A 20739-nucleotide genomic window follows, 5' to 3' on the forward strand; every position below is an offset into this window, starting at 1 on the left:
GAGAGTAAGGGGTAAAAGTGAAAATACAATCAATGTTTTTTAATACAAAATCCATTTTTTTAATATCATAATATTTTTTTTTGAAAAATAATTTTAATTAATTTAATTTAATTCATTTGGTATTTTGAGTTTCATCAAAACAGTTCAAAAATTATAAATTTTTGAAAAAAATCGACAAAAAAATTTTTTTTACCGTCTTTATATATAAATAGTCACCCTAATGACAAAATAAAAAAAAATACGGGTCTATTATGTTGCGATAAGGAACAAAACTACCAATTTTTACAAAATTCTGAGAACCACTATAGCGTTTTGCTGTATACAGACAAAAAAAGTGAAAACTCTTTTAAAACAGATAGCAGTAAATTAAAACTTATTTAACCCCAATTAACCTTAAAATTTCGAAAAAAAAATCTTATTATTGCAGGCAACCTTTGGAGTCATTCAAACAATCGCATCGTTCAACATTTTTATGAATTAAAATAAATTTAGTGAGGGTTCACTTTTACCCCTTACACCCATATAAAGTGTACCCCGTATTCCCCTAATATCTCATGAACTGTTGTTTAAATACATAGTATTCTAAAACCATGCATAAAGTGCTGATGTTTTACGAAAAATAGAGCTGTGAAAAAACATTTCCTCCAAAAAGTAGGGGAAAATAGGGTAAAATGGTCCAAAACACATACCTACAAGGCTCTCCGGTCTATGGGACCACGTGCAATCGATTCTCCGGACGATTTCCCTTCGGAAAAGTTGTTTTTCATGGCCGAAATTCAGCGTGCTGTTGAGATATTGAATTTTGGGTAATTTTGGACCCATTTTTGCCCATAGTGCGTTGGTTTGTTTCCCAAGCACGCTTTCGTCGCTGTTGTTGCTACTGCCGCTTCTGACGGTTACTTTTGCTCGGCAAATTGTATGGACTGGCGGTGTAATCAACGCAACTCCTGCTACTGGACGGATCGTGCTGAAGTGTCCCTTCCGGTCGTCAGCATCCATGTGGGCATGCCTCATCGTCATCTTTACCATCGACATCATCCACCATCGAAAGGCTGTGCGGCGACGTGGACAGTCCCGTCTGGCTGGAGCAGATATTCGTATCTACGTAGTACTTCTCCGGATTGGTTTCGTACGGTTCGCAGGGGATGATTTTGGTAAAATTGAACTGTGACGAATCAACGTCAGGTTCTGATGCTTATCCTCATCCTCCAGGTTGTTGAACGATGAATCCCGATCCCAGCTTACTCAGCTGTATTAGACCTTCATCGAGCAGGGAAGTGTGTGATTCGAAATGGTGTACAGTACGTCGATCACGTTGCCATCATCGTAAAGAATCGCTTCTCCGCGATACTTCCCCTTCGAATAGATCATACCGTCCATACTGGCGACAACGCTCTGATGAGACAACGAAACCCCACCTCCAAGCTCCTTCCCTCATCATTTTCTTCGAAAATGTATCCCTCAAATCTCTGATAAGCCGCGAGTATTCGACCCAACTCCTACTAGACATAGAAATAAACAGTGCAGATACTACTCAACTTAGCTGAAAACAAAGATAACCTTAACAGATAGACCAACTACTTGCATGAATTTGAATTTTGACATAAAAACATTCTCTTGATCAAGGCAACCTCTGAGTATCGTTGTCAACATTTGCTTTTCTTCATTCGTGGCTGGATGTTCATTATCGGTTCCGTTGTTGTCAATATTATTATTCGTCTTCATCTTGGTGGGGATGATTTTGAGGATCAAACGCAAAATTATTAGTTTCATTTTACACAAATATAGCGCTGAAGGATGTTTCGTGTTAATTTTTACACACAAACCGATGGAACATTATTGCCTCATGCTGAACTGATGATAAAATCCCGGTTTTAGGTTCTGGAGTCAACAATATTCAAAATAATCATTTTGCCCAAAATGAATTTGATTATTTTGCTTTTGAGGATCATTTTTGATTTTGTAAATTTTGAGTTGGATAATCAAGCACTGAAAATGGAGAATATCAACAAACGCATAATGGTTGATGTTTAATGAACTCATCTGTTCGTTTCGCTCCTACGTAACAGCGAAGATTTTCAAAACAAACGCAATTCATCTACTTTGGGTTGAAGTACTACACCTTGCGTGTGATGGTAAATGATAAAAACAGACACTGGAAATAAGTGATTTTGTTAAAAACAATGAACAATTAACTATCGACTCCGTAAAGCTAACGTGACTGAGCCTTCCAAATAAACGAACTAGATAAAAAAAAGAGATTTCCTGGACTTTTCCTGGAGTCGTCGTGAGCTTTTTTATTTGAAGTTTTCTGGATTTTTTCTTAAGAAGTCATGAACATCCACCGAACCGTAATCCTTTCTAGGAACCCTGGAAGTTTACAGCTGTGCTTTTCGGACCAATAAATAGTGTAACAACCATCACGACCAGTGCAGCATTCCTTGTATTTCCATGGCTATCCAAACGCTAATTGACGATCGTCACACCATCACTTTTCTGGAACCAGTTCCCTAGCCGACTTCCACGTCCACAACATCCTGTGCCGTTGGCACTGTTTGCTCTTCCGAAACTGCTGGTCGGTCCCGTGCAGCCAGTCCAAGTAACCGAACGTTCCGAAGCATTCCGTAAACCTGCGTTAATCACCGTTATTTAGACCAACGACCTAGGCATTATTCAAACCAAATACTCACTTGGCATGATGGTAGTCATGATACTCCGAGCTGGGAAAGAAGGGCAGATGGTACCCGCAGTGATCCCGCACCGTGTTGATGATGACCAGCGGGAACCAGAGGGCAGCCGTTGCCAGGTGGCTCTTCATCAGGTGAATGCCCAGAATTGGTGGAATCATATTGCTGAGGATGTGCTCCACCGGGTGACAGTACATGGCAGCCCAGGCAAATGGGGCCGTCCATTCGTGGTGCTTTTTGTGGATGTGCTTGTACAGCGGTTTCAGGTGTAAAAATCGGTGGATGTAGTAGAATCCGACTTCGGCGAAGACCAGACACACGCAGAGATCACGGAAGACTTCGAAGGTGCTCGGCAGGATTCGAACGTTCGGGAGGTTGGACTTTCCTGCCGTGTGAAAGCCGATGTAGCTCAGAGGAACTCCGATGACGGTTTGGTTGAAGAGGATCGTTTTGATCACCTTCTTGAGCCCGGACCATTCGAGGGGTTCATTCATGCCGGGTTGGGTTTTGAACTTTCGAAACCATCGGGGCCGGTTGGTGACGTCCATCAGGACGAACAGTGATCCAAAGGCCCAGAAGAATCCATTGACCCATGTGGTTAACGCCCATACGTACAGGAACTCCGGTTCGTCACCTGCGAATGCGAGAATATAAAGCCGTTGATTTCGATGACCGCGTTGTTTACCGCGAGCTTACCGATCGTATCCAGCAATGAGTTCCATTTGTCCTGCAGGAATGATCCGGATTCGTTGCGCAAACCTTCAAATGGATCCATCATTGCTGGTGAGATGTGTTCGACTTGATACGCTTTCCGACTGAGACTGAACCCCGGCGGTGTCGATATCCGATGACATGCATGATTTTTTTTTTCGATACATGGATAAACTATGTCATCCCTCACGATTTGAAGCCGAGGCACGAAACAGATAAGATTAGATAAGGCGTAGTTTTCTAATATCTTCGATACATATCTGGTGCGAGCCGGTGCAACGCGTTGTGGGTTGAGCGAGTTTGAACTTTATAATCGATCAACATCCAAGGCCATACCAGCTTTCACCCAATTAGATAAGCATGTTATGATCTTTGGAACATGCTCAAACAATCATACAGACAAGCTCAACATTGTGGCTACAATCCAAGCATGTCAATAAATGTAATGAAACGACCATGCGTCTTTCGTCATAGCAACCGCATTTGTTTTCATTCATTACTGTCAAAGGTCTACCATGCATCGGTTTCAAAACCCGGCATCAGTCGTTCCCTCCTTTCAATTCAACAAATCAAGAGCAAATTTTCATTATGTCGTAAGTAACATTCGCACCGATCCGAGAAAAATAAAGTTTTGTTTTGATGACCGAAAAGTTATTCCTATTTCCAATTAAACACATATAATCTCATAGTGATAGCAATGTTTAACATATTTGGCCGGGTTTTAATCATACAAAGGCAAATCGCTAGCTTTCATGCTAAGAAATACTGGTTTTTGAGTCAAAAGTTATTATACGTCGTTTGGTGGCCCCTATTGTTACTTAAGTCAAAGTGTATTTACCAGGATATTCGGGAGAATTATCAATTACGTCTCCTTACGTGCAGCCCATTCATCATTTTAGGACCACCGAAATCATCTTAGCAACAAACAGTTCGATTTATTCACTTTAATAATGAGAAAGCGAAACGACGAAAGTACACTTTTCACGGGTTTATCAGTGCTGTTACTTAAGGCAAACAGCATCTCCATAGAAATCGGGTGACTTAAGTAACATCGAAAACTATTTTGATCGGAAGGTGATTACGTCAAAAAGCAATTCGACTGGTAAATAAATTTAAAAATGGGATGTGATCCTATATTCGGACAGTATATAGTGTAATAGCAGGAGCATCGATTCACACTGATAGCTCGACTTTGTTTACCTTTGTTACATTCGACGTAATGAAAATTTGCTCTTGAAATGCGCGCCTACGGCGCACAGTGGTCCAGAACTGTGAAAATCAATAATAATTACCTATTTAGTGCGAACTAGTGTGTTATAAAATTAATCAAATTTGTGTGTATTGATGTTTTGAACAACTTTGTAGGACATTTCAAACCAGTAGAAGTTTATAGAAAACTATTACCTATAAAGTAAAAACTTGTATTGAGCGGTTTTCCTCGAGAAACGACTCTTATTTCAGTGAGATGAAGAAATAGACGCCTAAAGCCTTCAGCAAAGTTTCTTGTTTTGATATTTTCTAAAACTTTTTCCCCAAGACATCACTTATCTAAAATGCAAGACTCACGAGATAATGACTTTTGACCGTTCTGGACCACTGTGCGACGTGCCATCGTCGTCGGTGGAAATCAAAACTCTAGAGAAGGGCTGTCCATATACTATGAGGACAGTTTTGAGGAGGGGGGGCGGTTAATTTTAAAAACATATATAGATGGTTGTCCACGCAGGGGTAGGGTGGGGTATAAAATCTCCTAAATCCTGTCTACGTGGAATATGGACAGCCCCAAAGAAAATTCGTAGCAATCCGGTTGAAAACAGTTTTTTTTCTGATCGGCAGCTTACCTCCTACCCCCGATTGTCCATGATGCAACGCATATAATTACACAAACCAATAGTACGCGTGCGCTCATTATCGACGAAAGAAATGCTGTCTGTCACCAACGATGCCAGATTTACAGATTTCTGTTCACGAAAAAAAGGAGACTACCTCTTTTAGTTTTATCAAGTTATAGAGATTTTCACGTTCGGTTGTATTGGTGCGATATGTGAGAGTACACTGAGGTAAAAAAAATCTTAGAATTTCATAAAAACTTTTGAAACATAATTCATAAGGCAAAACAATGAAATTCATAAATTTCGATTAACCATTCAAAAGGTCCTATTTGCTTTGATCGTTTCTCTTAATCGAATTTCTCTTTTGATAACCACGCCAACGCAAACACATTTCGTGCTATTTTTGCTAATCAACAGGGAATGCTTTTGAAGTTAAGAATCAATCAATGCAGATCTTCTTCTTCTTATTCGCATTTCAAGCTTATTGCATATCGCATATTAGCTTATTGCGTGCTCTCAACTTAGTGTTCTAGATGCACTTCCACAGTTATTAATTGAGAGCTTTCGATGCCTGTACCATTTTTGCATTCGTATAATTGTGCGGCAAGTACAATCATACTCTATGCCCAGGGAAGTCGAGAAATTTTCCAACCCGAAAAATTCCTAGACCGAACCGGGAATCGAACCCAGCCACCTCCAGCATGGTCTTGCTTTGTAGCTGCGCCTTTACCGGCTGAGCTAAGGGAGGCCCCAAATGTAGATAGTACCCTTTAAAATGTTTACCTAGAAATCAGCTTATGAATATTTAAAATGTATTATAAAATAGAGCAAACTGGACTTGAACCTTAAGCGTTCAGGTTATTGAATCCGTGATTTGTGCTCACGTCTGTGAAATCAATAAGCTAAAGTCGTATAAGAACCCCCTCATGTTGTACGATAATAAGTCGTGCTTAAGGAATTCCAACATTGTTCAGGGTCATAAGTCATGCGTAATGGAATTCTTAAGTTTATTTGACTCAGTGTATGTTAGTGAAAATCCGAGGAAAATGCATAACAAACTTACTTTGACAGATCCAATTTTATACATAGGGGAAATGGATGTAACGTCGGCCTAAATGCCCCTAATTTGGTCCCATACATAAATTCAGCAATCGACTAAATTTTCAATAGCGACACAAATATCCATTAGTACCGTCCCAATGACGCGCTTATCTAGATAAAATTGATAAATAGCAGATTTTTGGCGATGGACCTTTTTTTAGATCCATAGGCCATCATTAGAGCCATTTCCCTTATTTTAGGTTAGTCAGAGGAAAAAAATAAACAACTGTACACTGCGATGCACTCGCTAGTGTGCGTGCGTTAAACGTCACTAATCTCTATATCTCTCTCGTGATGCTTGGATTGATGTTGGATTTTGGGCTACAAAATGGTGAGTTGACAATCTGGAAGGAGTGGAATAGCTAGCTCTGGTCCTCACAAGTTCCTACTTCACGCCTCCCCGAGTCATATGATAACAAAATACTTCCACCTGAAACATGTACACAGCTGGGTGGCGTTGCCTGGGCAATGTTGCCAGTCCGGCAATAGCAAAGTGAAGAGGTGCGACGCGAACACTGGCGCTATAACCATAGTACGGTGATAGAGCAAATGCTTCACTAAACCCGAGCGTCTGTTCACCATGGAGATGCGGCTCAAAACGGCGTCTGTTCTCCATGTTAGGAGCGACTGATCACCGTCCTAGTGCCAGCGTGGGACTCTAAACAGATCTGTGCACGATGGTCCCCCGGTGAGACGGGAGGTTGGGACAGGCCCAACAAGCCACCCTGGAAAAAAAACATAAAGTTGCAAATACTGAAGAAGGAAATACGGATCGGAATAATCGGCACGCAACTTCGAAGTCGTAGCACTGCAGGAACTTTGCTGGACGAGACAAAAGGTATAGAAAAGCGGGCAACGAGTGGCTACTTTCTACCAGAGCTGTGGCACCACCAACGAGCTGGGAACCGGCTTTGTAGTGCTGGGAAAGATGCGCCAACGCGTGATTGGTTGGCAGCCGATCAACGCGAGGATGTGCAAGTTGAGGATTAAGGGTCGTTTCTTCAACTACAGCATCATCAACGTGCACTGCCCACACGAAGGGAGACCCGACGACGAGGAAGAAGCGTTCTATGCGCAGCTGGAGCAGGTGTACGACGGCTGTTCGCAACGGGACGTCAAAATCGTCATCGGCGACATGAACGCTCAGGTAAGACGGGAGACAATGTATAGACCGGCAATCGGGCCAAACAACCTACATGCCGTATCGAACGACAACGGCCAACGATGCGTGAACTTTGCAGCCTCTCGGGGTATGGTAGTTCGAAGTACCTTTTTCCCCCGCAAGGATATCCACAAAGCCACCTGGAGATCACCTGACCAACACACAGAAAACCAAATCGATCACGTTCTAATCGACGGGAAATTCTTCTCCGACATTATCAACGTCCGCACGTACCGCAGTGCGAACATAGATTCGGACCCAAGGGGTGGTCACTCTACACACTTGTTTTGCGCTTGTTTTTGTTTTTGTTTTGTTTTTCAATGTTTTCAAAACGACACGGACTCTAGTTGGGACTACACACTGGATGCATCCGTCTCCAAGGATGCCTGCAACGGACGATCCTTGCATTTTGGGCGGAAGGCCGACCCCGCACAACGAACGTAAATCATTTGTCAACCAACCTTTCTGGGAGCCGGCGGAGGAAACGGATTTGCACCGAATTTTTCACCGCCCGAGTATCATCCGTCGGAAAACTGGAAACCAATACCGGCCGGAACACACGTCGGACTGATGAAGGATGCACCGCTGACCTGAAACGGACCAGCAATTTTTACAAGCAGAACTACTTGTCAGAGTCCACCAACCCGTACATCCTGCCGGACAATTCGATCAGCTTCAAGGTCTACAACGCCTTCAAGAACAATCGCTTCCCAGGCCAGGAAAAATCGCATTCTCCACTTCTTCAATACCCCACCCGTATGCCGTCCGAGGATCTGCTGCTGACTGCATTCACCACCAAGGATTGCCACCCGTCGCAAGTGCGAATGTTCCCGCTGAAATCGGAAATTTCCTCCTCTGGATTGATTGAGCTCTCGAGCGTAGCCCTGGCGGTGAACGCCATCATGAAGTGCAACCACAGCGCGATCGATTGGATTTTAAATTGGACTACTTGACTAGCCTATTGGTCCCAAGCAAATCGATTAACGTATCCTATTCCAGCCGAAATTCTAGTACTACACTAAGTTTGTTTTGATTCGCTATGAAAGTTTGACAGATAAAATGAGGGGTTCGTGCATTTTCCTATGTTTCGAGGGGTGCATCGATTAGCTTGGGACCGAAGATAGTACCAGAGCTGAGCCAAAAAGTTGAGCACGTTTCTTCGGGACCTTCTGATCTTAGAGTTACCTCTGTGATTTAAACACGAACCTTAAGGTGTTTTCTTGTAGAATCCATTTTTGCAACAGACCTCATCTTCAAATTTCAGACATTGCTTGCAACAAGTAGTAGTTTCAGCTACGTGCATTCACAAAAACCTTATTATTTTGACATGTGAAATTGTGAAGTGTAACACGAAAAAGGACGCTACAGGGAATCACCTTAACTTAACTTCACCAAAAATGATTAACAATGGCTCATAATCCCTGCTAAACTTTAACTTAAATGGTTAGGAAACTTTACATGAACTTTTGACTGATAAAGTTTTATGGTTTATTGGAACTGGACCTTACAAATAATGGGTTGTTAAGAACACCATTCAAAATTCTTGTTTTTCCCATACATTTTCGAAAAGGGATCTATAGGGTTAACTACCCCATTTCCAGCCTATTAAGCACAACCTGCACTTTCTATTTCTCAATATTGCGTAGTTTAGCACCAACCGGAATATTATTATAACTGATGGCTTCACAAATGAACCTTACTAACTACCATAACCATTACCATTATAGTTCTCAAACCATAAATGAAAAGGTTCTAATATAATTCCATTTACTAAAATGTGTGGGGAAAACAAGAATTTGGAAGGGTAATGGTTCTTAATAAGCCATTATTTGTGAGGTCTAAATGCCCCTAATTTGGGCCCATACATAAATTAAGTAATCGACTAAATTTTCAATAGCGACGAAAAATATCCATTAGTACCGTCCCAATGACGCGTACATCTAGATAAATTGATAAATAGCAGATTTTTAGCGATGGGCCCAGCGCTCATGTAAAGTTCCATAGCAATTTCAGTCAAAGTTTAGCAGGGATTATAAGCCACTTTAAATCATTTTTGGTAAGGTTTAGTGGTTTAGGGTCAACCATAAATTTGTCACCTGCAGAAAATCAGCTCAATAATTGGTTGGAAGACAGCCGAGATATTGCGGTGGGTGGTTGGCACCACCCACCGTGCTATTTGGAGGATTCCTGTATAGTTATAGGCCCCGCTATACCCGTCGTTCGTATGCTATCTATGGGTGAACCGGACGAATTTGATCCTATAAAGGAAATGGGTGAACCTAATGCAAACACAAAGCACGTGTGAACGGCAGTACCTAAATGGAGAAAACAGTCTCGAACAGAGCTGGTAAATATCACGGCCGTCATGTGACGATGAGAAAACAGGTCCTCTCACTATCACGAGACGAAGCGACCGATCATTAGCATTCTTGTCATTTTTCAATGATCAAGCACTCATGAGAATAATTCTTATGCATTTCTAACTGATTTAGATGAATTTAAGCAAACAACCGTATGTAATCGGTAAAGTGAATATATTATTAAGATTTCCTCGGTACAGGAAACTTTAATAGCATTAAATGACCTAGTAATTACGATGATCACAACACTGTCACGTTCTGTCATGACAAAAAATTCGATGAGATTTTGAAGAAAATCTCTATCATCGTTTTCTCATCCAATGATAGTGACAGAATTATCTCTGTAAATATCGCGTGAGATCTTTCACTGAAAATGACTTTTGCCAGCCCTGTCGTCGTCGTTGTCCGACGGGTTTCCACTTTCAATCTCTCTGCCTTTCATGTGGGGGGAAAAACAGACACATGAGCGATAAAGAGTACATAGGTAGGTAGAATAGGGTAGAATGAAAGCAAATGCACGGCCGATGTGAATAACTCAGAGAGAAAGAGAGAGTCACTTCTACTCAGCGCTGAGTCACTAATACCTGCAGATTTTAGAAATTGCTCATACAACTGAGGAGAAGTGACTCTATCTCTGAGTTGTTCTCATTGGTCGTGTCGACAGATAAGAATACCACTGCACTTGACGCTGTCGAACAGTGGTACCTACTCCGTCTATGCTCGGTTTCTTGTGTAGGGTTGTCGGTTAATCGTTCTATTAGCTCGAATATTCGAATATCAAAATAGGGGAATTTACGCATTCTCGGCAACCTAAGCAGCGACCTTCTTTCTATAGCCTTTTTCTCTAAGGAACGCACACATATGCAGTATTGGTTTGTTTACAATCTTTTGCTGCCAGCTGCTCTAACAATTTCAGTCGAAAGAATTGTCAAAAACTGTTTGAAACGCTTTTACAAAGCTCCAATCTTCTCTAGTGAGAGCGAGTATTGTCGGCAACCAGTTTTTCTTCGGCAACCGTTCCATTTGAACTGCATGTAAATCTGCTGTTCTATTATCGGCAACTCGAAATCAGCTACAATTTGTAGTGCGTGTGTTTCATTTCAAGAAAACCCTGCTAGATTGCTTTTTCTCAGTGGTAAAAATATAGTCAAATTGAAGCTGAAAGCATAAAGAATCGTTTGCATGCATTCAGCGAAGTGTTTTCGTAAGAAAATCCAGTGAAAATAGTGTTTCAATTTGGGTTGCCGAAAATAGTCTGGTATGCCGAAGCCGTCATTTCCCCTACATAAATATTCGACGAATAATTAAAAATACACGATAATTCGTCATTTGAACGAAAAATTCGAAAATATGTACAATCAAAATGCTGAGTTCGAACAAAATGCGTAAATTTATTATTTTGTATTTTAATCCGAGCTCGAATCACAAAACAATGCATTAATGAGTAGAATTTCATCCATTTTTAAGAAAAGTGCCTTAAATTATTTATTAAACAAAAAAAAAACATGAATGAGTACATGCGACCCACAAAAAAGTAACGAATGCGTAACAGCCTTGGTAACAGATGCTTATTAATGCGTAATGAGCGAGTTAAGGGGCTGTACATGAACTACGTAGACAACTTAGGGGGGGGGGGAAGAGTTGGCAATTATCCACGGCCCATACACATTTTTAAAATTTTGTATGGACAATTGTCTCTACGCAGGGGGGTGGGGGGAGGCTCAAGAATAAAAAAAAACTGTCTACGTAGTTAATGAACTGCCCCTAATGAGTTTATGAGTTAAGCCTCTTTTCTTCAAATTGGGTGAAATTCTACTCATCATAGGATAATTTAAAGTTAGCGTGTGCTGTGCATTTGTCAAACAAAACGTCAACATTGTGAGTTTGATCCGTTAGTCCCATTGAATGGTCGAGTGAAGTAGTCTACTTGCCGGCGCCGGTGGTGTAGTGGTAAGCGTGACTGCTTTCTAACACCCCAATGGGTCTGGGTTAAATCCCAGCCGAGGTCGGTGGGATTTTTCTGAGGCATAAAAATCTCTGGTCACGTCTTCCTTTCGGAAGGTAAGTAAAGCCGTTGGTCCCGGCCCATGTGTGTTGAATGGGTGCGATATCCTACGCAGGTGTGGAAGCTGCCTTCCTGCACATTCGATTGCCGTCAATGGATGGCGCTCGATGTCCGTCGGTGATTGGCACTAGATTGCGGAACAGAGACCGACGTTAAATAAAGGAAAGAAGAAGAAGAAGTAGTCTACCTTGGTCTCACCCTCGATAACAAATTGTTATTCAGATCCCATGTGGACAAGACATCCACCAAGTGTAACATCTTGATCAGGTCGCTCTACCCTCTGATAAACAGGAAGTCCACCCTGTCCCTCAATAAAAACTCCTCTCATGTGATGGAAGTCGAGGGGGGCGACACATCTAAATCTCAATTCTAGATGCTCGAAAAATCTCACACCAACGAATCAATCTTCTAAAAATCTTCTTTCATTTCTCGCATCTACTTGCATCGCGCATCATCTTTTTGCAGGAAATCTCCAAAATCGTGATAAATCTTCTTTCTATCTACTCAGCTAGCCACAGCAAAACACAATATTTCCTGCATCGTAGATAGAGTCGTCCCCCTCGATGGAAGTAGGGGAAAATATCAGTCAATGTCAATGTTGGGTAAGAGAAATATTACCGGATTTGGACGCGGCGATGAAACGAGAAGACCTTCCGGTTGTTAGGCAAATGCGATCTCGGTTGGATTCATTATCGGGACCGATTAGCCATCGTTGAACCACCGGTGAATTTGAACGACACATTGCAACTCTTTCATTGCTGATGCAGTTTTCGTTAGATGACATCGACGATGCGCTGGGAAGAACGAGAAAGTGTGACAAGAAGACAGTGAACAGTGACGGTGTGAATAACAACAATAACAACAACAAAAGCAACAGTACCAACAACAACACCGGTGAAATTCCGAAGCGAACGTCGCAATCAGCATCGTCGATGGGACTGCGGGGATTCGATGAAGAAGGGAACTCAGTCCTGCAATCCAGCCCCAGCAGACACTCCACCATCAATCAAGTAAATAGCTCGCAGAATCAATCACGGACAGGACAGTCCGGCGGAGTTCCGTTGTCATCATTGCCGATCAGGAGGAATTCCCCGCCAGGATATAGTACCGGAATCATTAGCGTATCAGCAACGCCGAGGAAGAGGCTGGAACCTGCTCAGCCAAGGCAACCTCAGAGCGAACGAGAGACACAATGTACAGAAGGAAACTGGTGGACGCGTTGAGACCAACGACAGCTGTCCTCCACCACCGTACGATCATCCTAGAGCGGACGTGGGTAAAGCCAATGCCAAGGAGGAATGGAACCGATTACGGGACGAGCTGCTAAAGCAGCTATTACGACCACAGCCAGAGGAGCGTAGGACGCAAAAGGCTATCAACAATTGGCCATTCCGCTATAAAGGCGAGAAGGATGGTGCGTCACTGAACACTTTCCTTCAACGGGTGGAAATTTTTTCCGCTTCGGAGGAAACATCAGAGGAGTTTCTGCTGAGTTAAGCATCTCTTGTTGGACAACGGACTCACCTGGTACAGCAACGTTTATCCGACTGGAACACTGGTTAACTGGGAAAACTTTAAAACGTTGATCAGGTGGGAGTTCCTGCCATCCAGCTATGCCTACATCTTGAGGGCAGAGGCTTATCATCGACTGCAAGGCAGATATGTCAACACTTTTCCAACACGTCGACCCTCCGATGAGTGAACAAGAAAAGCTGTTCATTATCAAGAAAAACATGAACTCCACCTACGCACCGATTGCCGTATCACACCAAACGACCAACATGCACCTGCTGGTAAGGGCCTGCAAAGAACTCGATGAACTCAGGAAACTGCAAGCAAATCAACGACGCATCTCCTTGCCCAACGGAGCATTGGTTGGACCATCACTGGCCACATCTTCGTTGACACAGCGCTCAACAAAACTACACCAGCCACTGCAGCGTTTCGGGAAGGTCAATGCTTTAGATGCAGAGCATCTGCAGCAATACGCGGAAATGCAGCACAACAGCAAGCTCCCGAATCAGAGCAACCTACGCACGAGGAAGAAAAGCTGGTGCAGAAGATGGACGCAATTTTGCAGAAGGTAAATGCCCTGAAGCTGAGGTTTGATCGTCGTGAAGCACTGGCAAGTCAAGCAAACAATCAGCAAGCTCATCACTCACAGGTGATCAACCAGCACGTCGCTCAGCACTAGCAGAATATGGAAGCTAACTCGCGGGCGGTAGTATTGATCTGTAGGAACTGTGACGCGGAAGGACATCGGTTCATGGATTGCACGAAATCGCAAGCGGTACTGTTTTTTTATCGTTGTGGACAGAAAGGCTTCTCACTACGGAGTTGCCGCACGTGTCAGCAACGGCGGGGAACCAATAAACGAGGGAGTGGAATCCTCGCTCTTGACTGATCGTCCCTCGAACGAACCTGAGCTGTAACAAATCAATTCCCTGATAATAAATCCTGAAAATGACAATCGTGAGGTGCAAAATTTTGCCGGAGTGACCGTAGCGAGGAATTCAATGAGTGGGATGGTGTTGGCCCATCCTCGTCAAGGAAACTACCGAGGAACGAAGATTTTCCGCACATTCTGCGACGCCATCTTCCCACGTCGTCGCAGAGCAGAAAGCTTCCCACGCCGCAAAAAAAAAATGCATCCGAATATCAGTCTCCGAAAAACACCAAATTCATTAGTCAGTCGAACGAGAACGAGCACGATCCGGGTGAGACGGAGGCCAAATAAGGCGGTAAGCTAATTCTACGATTAATTAAAAATGTGATATCACTGTTGCATTGTCTCGCCGAGCGGCATCAGCTCCCACACGCCGCGAATTGAGAGAGCCATAAGAGCCAAGCAAGAGCCTTCGACACAGGAGTAAGTTACGCGCTGCATTCCTCAGGGCCACAGTGAGTCTAATGAAGCACCGCTTCAGGGCTTTTGTTTTTACAGCCTCAAATTAACCGGTGGATCACAGACGGCGTTGATTAGTCAATCGTCAGGAACGAACGATCAAACCGTGAGGTGGCGGTCCGGTTGGAGTTTTGTAGTCGCATGGCCATTCCAAAATCAGGCCACTGTCCGGCTTCCTCGAAGCAGTGACGGTTCGATAGCGTGGCTCGATCGTCTCCGGGGCAATCGCAAATGGTGGAAGCATCCAATCGAATGCTCGGGTGTAGAGGCTAAGCAGCAAACGACGTCCGCGGCCGCGCCACGGAAGACGAATGTACGAGAAGATAGTGAGTAAATGAGAGAAAAGGGTGGAAAGAGAGAGGAAAGAAGAAGCTAGTGAGATTTAGCGAAGACAACAAATCAAGAAGACTGGCAACTCTTTCATTTTCTCATACGGACGCAATGAGACAAGTACAATCGCGTCATCTGCCGCTCAAAGGTAAATGCTTCGAACGAATTGGATAGCAAAGATTAAATCCTGTTTGTTTGTGTATTTGCTCATTTTTCTATGCGTTGCTTCCACCTTCACTCAAGCGCAGCGCCATTGTATCTGTCGCTTGGATTCTGGCAAAGTTGCCAGTCTGCTTGATTTGTTGTCTTCGGATTTAGGCAAGCTTGCTGAAACTCCTCAAACTCACTGGGGGTTTTGAAACACTCTTGTCCTGCGAGTTTAGCCAGCCCTCACCACGAGTGAGTGGCGGCAGGAATATGGAAGAAGTTAACCAGAACTCCTCGAGAGAGAGAGAGAGGATGATTTGACTTGAGGTGCACTTTTCGAGACTCCGGATGACATTATTGTTCGACGCAAGAAGCTCAGAATTCACCCAGAGTGATAGAAAACATGAACATTAATGGAAGCAAACCTTACTCTCATTTTATCCCCCTTCGCTCACAAGCTCTGAAGCTCAGTGGCAGTGTTGGGAAAATATCAAAAAATCAAATCTCACCAACGACCAAGATCACGCTTGATTTTCGTAGACAAAAATCAACAAGCAAACAACTGCGGTTGATTTTGCAAGCTGTGATATCGCAGCTCGGAATATCAAGCTAACAAAACTCACCAACTTCAAATCTCACCAAACTGTGGTGAGATTGAGTTGATTGATTTTTGCTTTACACCCGAATGCAACCGAAACATCCATAACGGCCACCCCCCGAGCATCTAGACAGCTCCAGTGTAATGCTAATGTACCCCGTAAATTCTGGTACTCTGGTTCTGTCAAATCGAATAATGGTGGAGTAAATTTACAATTGGTCTTATTTTTTTATCAACTTTTTTTTCCCGGTTTTAAGTTTTTTGTTTTTTTTTAACTTTTTATAAAAACATTGATATTTTTTCTAATAGTCTTCCAATCGACTCAGCATGACGGGATCGGAAAATGTCTGTCTATTTATGTGTGTGAGAGAGCGCGTAAGACAATTTTCTTATATGTATTTCTCGGCAACCACTCTACCGAATTGAACGCAACAACAACCAAATGAAAGCTACCATGATTCTATAGAATGTTAATTAATAGACTTTCAATCGATTAACTGGAAATCCGGGAACTAAGTGATGTTTGTCGGCAACCACATAACCGAAATAAACGAAACCCTTTAATCGGGTTACTGCCCAGTGCCCACATAGGAAATAACCATAAAAAGTGCTTAAAAACCTGTGCAGGTTCCGAACTATGTGTCATATGGTTAAACCATTTGGGTTATGGTTCGTGTATGGAACATTTTTATTAGGGTGGTGCTTTCGAGGTAGTTTTTAAAAAGAATATCAGAATTTACAGAAATAAGAAGTGCCAGATCCACTGGTGGATTAATAAAGTAATACGTCTCACTCAAAATTTATTCTTGGTTTTCTTTCGAAGTCCACATGAAGTGAAACAAAAACATGTTTTCTGATGTGAAAAAAGTTGTGCCACCAACTTTGGCTGACCCCATTGTTTACGTACGGTGGAGACATCTACAATTTGCAAGTGGGTACGTGAAACTAAGGTTTTCTGTCTAGATGCACGGGGGGTGATAACGGCTTGCAGCAGTCCCTTCGCGTCTGCCATCGGTGAAGATTAAAAAGAGATAGCAAACTATGCTTTCTCTTTCTAAGAAAACGATGAGCAATGGAATCATTTTTGTGTCGAGTCAACTCTCAGCTTGATTTTTTCACGTTGTTAATAGTCTCGCAATATCAAAGGAGCTTATAAAATCAATATCAAGCATGATATTTTGTTCCAATATCACGCGTGATATTGCGAGCGCATGAGAGCGGAAAAATATCAATTGATTTCTGATTTTGCCAACACTGCTCAGTGGAATGATTTGGCAGTAGGCATTCTACTCCTCAGAAAAATGCTACGCTCGGCTCATTTTAAACTCACGAGCGAGGCTCTATCAAGCCTAGATTTAGGAGACGCAGATGCTTCAAGTAAGGGTCCAGGAGTTAAGGAAGGAAAATGGCAGGAGAATAAAGATTGTGCGATGAAATCTATGGTATTGATGAGGTGATCATTGTCCGTTGGCCGGTTCGACCAAAGCTTTCATACCTGCTGAGGTCGTTTGCAACATCGTGATTTGGCAACCTAGTTAAAGAAGTTTTGTGCGTACCTGTGCTCAAGTAGGTAGGTTATCAAATATTTAAATTCAAACAAAAACAATCCCATAAAAGGGTATCCTGTAAATTAGCGGTAAACGCAATCATCACATTAGAATAACTAATTAACTAGAACAAAGGTGAAGAGCTAAAGGCTAACCAATGGAAATATTTAAACCAAATGTAGAACATAAAAAAAAACAAGTTAATAACCGTGAATTTTACATGTAAGACATACCACACAAATTGTATAAGACTGCCAAATCGATCGACATACAAATCATCAAAATCCATTGATTATTGGCCAAGTTATTCGCATTTAAAGTCTGACCAATTTTCGTTGCATTTCCCTGGATGGCACCCTTCCCGAAAGACGTAGTCCTACGTCAAACACGTAGAACTGTAAAACGAGATTATCAAATTGATCACTTTTAGGGATGTTCCGGATCTTCCGGAGGACTGACATGTGGACATGGCAGGTTGAAATGCACATTGTAAATTACTTACGCAGTAGTGACCTATTTTGAAAAAAATCGCTATGCTTTAGGATGAGTTTCACAATTTGACCAACTTTTACGGATGTTTCGGATCTTCTGCAGTTCTAATCTATGGCCCCATATGGTCAAATAATGGTCGGCAGTACCATATTGGGCTAGTCATAGTTCAACGGTCAACTTTAGTGTTCAATTTTTAGAGTCATTTCATCTCAGATTAGTCATTTTCCATTCATCCAGATTTATTCCGGATTGTAGCCGGTTCCGTATGGCCGTAATGACCAAATGGCATCCAGATCACTGGAATGGCAAAATGGAGCATGTATCTTGCTCATGCAGCAAGATTGAGATTCTAAAGAAAAATGATTCCCTGTTTAAAATGTAATTATGAGTCCTTTTTCCCAATTGCAACAGAAATTTTCGAGGATCCCACTTTTCACCCAACAAGTTCAACATCCCTAATCGCCAATCATTCTCTCACCACTACCATCACACATAGGAACGTACATACAGCAGCACCGGAATTACTTCGGTCGGGCGCCGCCGAAACATGCAAAGCGGAAAACTCACCGTCGTCGTTGTCGTCGTCGTCGTCGTCGCGACGCTATTGCTGCTGCTGGCCCCCTTTTCGTCGTCGGGTGGAAAAACTTCGAACAAACATTCGCTTCGCTCCCGGTTCGGCATCGCGCATACTTTCAGTCGTGAGTTTTCACTAGGATCGAACGCGTCGCGTAGCTCTCTCGTGCTGCAGCAGGCAGACCGTCGTTTTACCTGCACACCACTGTTTCGGGGTGGGCATTTGCCATAGTTTGGAGTGTCAGATTTTTCCTCACATATCTACATTTTGAATGAGCAGTGAGTTCTACCGTCTGCCATCTGTATAGTGGAAAACGGACGGGATGGGTGAATCCTCCGGGAATCGACGTCGGGTTCCGGTCGTGTTCACAGTGTAGAGGGGTGGTCAGTAGTAGAAGCAGCCTCCCCCCGCCTGCTCCGACGGAAAATCTTGCCATATCGTGAGCTGAGGAGAGAAGAATTTCAACCCCCGTCGTGAAAATTGGGCCAAGCCGCAATTCATCTGCACAGGTGGAAAGGCTCTGCCGCTCTGTCCGGTTGATCCGTGAAGAGCCTCGCGTAAATGGATTTTCTTTGACGAGTGATAGTGTGAATGAGTGAGTGCTGAAAAGCGACCATCCAGCTTGGCCTTCCCCAACCGCATGGAAAAAACGGTACAGATAGTGATCCGAAGGATTTTTGTTCGCTTGCGGATGACACGCGTCCTTTTTTCGCTCCCATACACGCACGTATGTCATTGGTAAGAGCGGAGATACGTCTGAAAGAAGATTGAAGATTGTGATTGAAAAGTGGTGTTCAAAGGAAAGACCTTCCGTTCCCTCCCACACATCCTTGCATCGACAGAAGGAAGGTGAAATATTAATGAATGGAGAAAAATGCTGTGTGTGAGAGAGGCTACCACCTACTTCCGGTTCCGCGGGGTGGCTCTGGTGACCTAGTTTCGTCGGTGCTTCGGTCGTTTGGAGAAAGTTGATTTGAATGCGGCTTAGAGAAAATAAAAATTGAGTGGAGGTTAACGGCGGAGTGAAGGAATATTCATTTTTTTTTTTGTGGAAATGAGTGAACGGGAGGAAAAGGCTGTTGGTCCCGTGGCAGCATAAGAAAAAAATCAAAAAGGAATTTCGTACGCAAAGTGTGAGGTGTTCAAATCCTGTTTCGTGCTAATTTTGATTCTATATTTTCACTCGGAAAAGCACATTAGCGAACAAGAGACCTGTGGTTCGGGACAAACGGTTTAAGTTTGTTTAAACAGTTGAAGAAGGTACGTTAGGATAAATAAGAAATACAATCTCGAATCAATTTTCCCAATAAAGAATTATTCCAAAGATACCAAAAATTGAGCGTTTTGCTCTTACCAACTTTGAATACGATAAAATCAGGCTACTGGCAAGGCCTCTACCAACAACAGAGTTTGATAGTATGTAACATGTACCGGGATCAACTAATTTGTTATGCTATTTTCAGTCCTTTGACACGTATGATATGCTACCTATGCGATAATGACGTCCTGTCACAGAGCTGGATAAGATAAGGATCTTAACTGGGAGCTAAAGCCTAAACTTGATTGGAATTTTCCATAGATCTCCCTCAGGTTTCGTATGTTTTCAATATAAAGGAGGCAAAAATTTCGATTTAAATATTTTTGACGTAGGACTACGTCTGTGATTTCTACATGGGGGTACACTTTGTGAAAACCGAAAATGGAACATGTAACGAAATTATGAAAGATTTTGAACGTTAATAACTCAGTTGCCTCTGGACCAATTTCAATAATTTTATCAGCAATCGATCAGAAATATTTCTATTACTATTGAAAAGGTGGTAAATGTCAAGCATTGTCCAAAAGCGTCGAAATAACTAACAAATCCACCAACTAGTTACATGCATATGCTGCTTCTCCAACACAGTCATCAGATAATCGTTTCCAGACGAAACATGTCGATGTAGCATTGCTGCTTCCCCAACACTGTCATCAGAGAGTCGTTAGTAGACGGATCAAGTCAAAGTGGCATTCGCCTTAGATCTTCGGGCGTGTGCAAATAGGGAGGATGCAATTGCGTAACATTTTGCACACTCATCGCCATATTCAGAACCACACGCCCCCAACAACCACACAAAATGCTCTCCAGAGTTGTAATCTGGAAACCAAACTTGGAAGCAGGGGCGCAAGTGATTTTGATCGATTCTCTTCATCGACTGTTAATAACTGTTTCGTTAATAACTGGACGG

The 20739-nt window shown here is 42.7% G+C and overlaps 2 protein-coding genes across 9 annotated transcripts in view; one reads left to right on the forward strand and one right to left on the reverse strand.

Moving 5' to 3' along the window:
- inaE (inactivation no afterpotential E) overlaps positions 1-20739 on the forward strand; it is a 366550-nt gene that overhangs the window by 14761 nt on the left and 331050 nt on the right. For 3 of the 8 annotated variants that reach the window (XM_065225488.1, XM_065225493.1, XM_065225492.1), the window contains exon 1: positions 18598-19771. The exons of 3 other annotated variants lie outside the window; for them this stretch is intronic. The gene's annotated coding sequence lies outside the window, so the exon portion shown is untranslated. Of the gene's footprint in view, positions 1-18597; positions 19772-20739 lie in introns of those variants that run through there. 2 more of the 8 variants (XM_065225494.1, XM_065225496.1) reach the window with 1 other exon arrangement.
- LOC135704056 (fatty acid hydroxylase domain-containing protein 2-like) lies at positions 2432-3462 on the reverse strand. Its single transcript, XM_065225475.1, has 3 exons — positions 3384-3462; positions 2691-3321; positions 2432-2630 (listed from the first exon to the last, which is right to left on the reverse strand). Exons 1-3 carry the CDS (start codon positions 3460-3462, stop codon positions 2489-2491), a joined length of 852 nt encoding a protein of 283 aa, XP_065081547.1. The 3' UTR covers positions 2432-2488.

This window comes from Ochlerotatus camptorhynchus, unplaced genomic scaffold, assembly GCF_037179485.1.
Source record: "Ochlerotatus camptorhynchus isolate MF236.1 unplaced genomic scaffold, CSIRO-AGI_Acam_v1.1 ptg000230l, whole genome shotgun sequence".
NCBI classification, from domain to species: Eukaryota; Metazoa; Arthropoda; class Insecta; order Diptera; family Culicidae; genus Ochlerotatus; species Ochlerotatus camptorhynchus.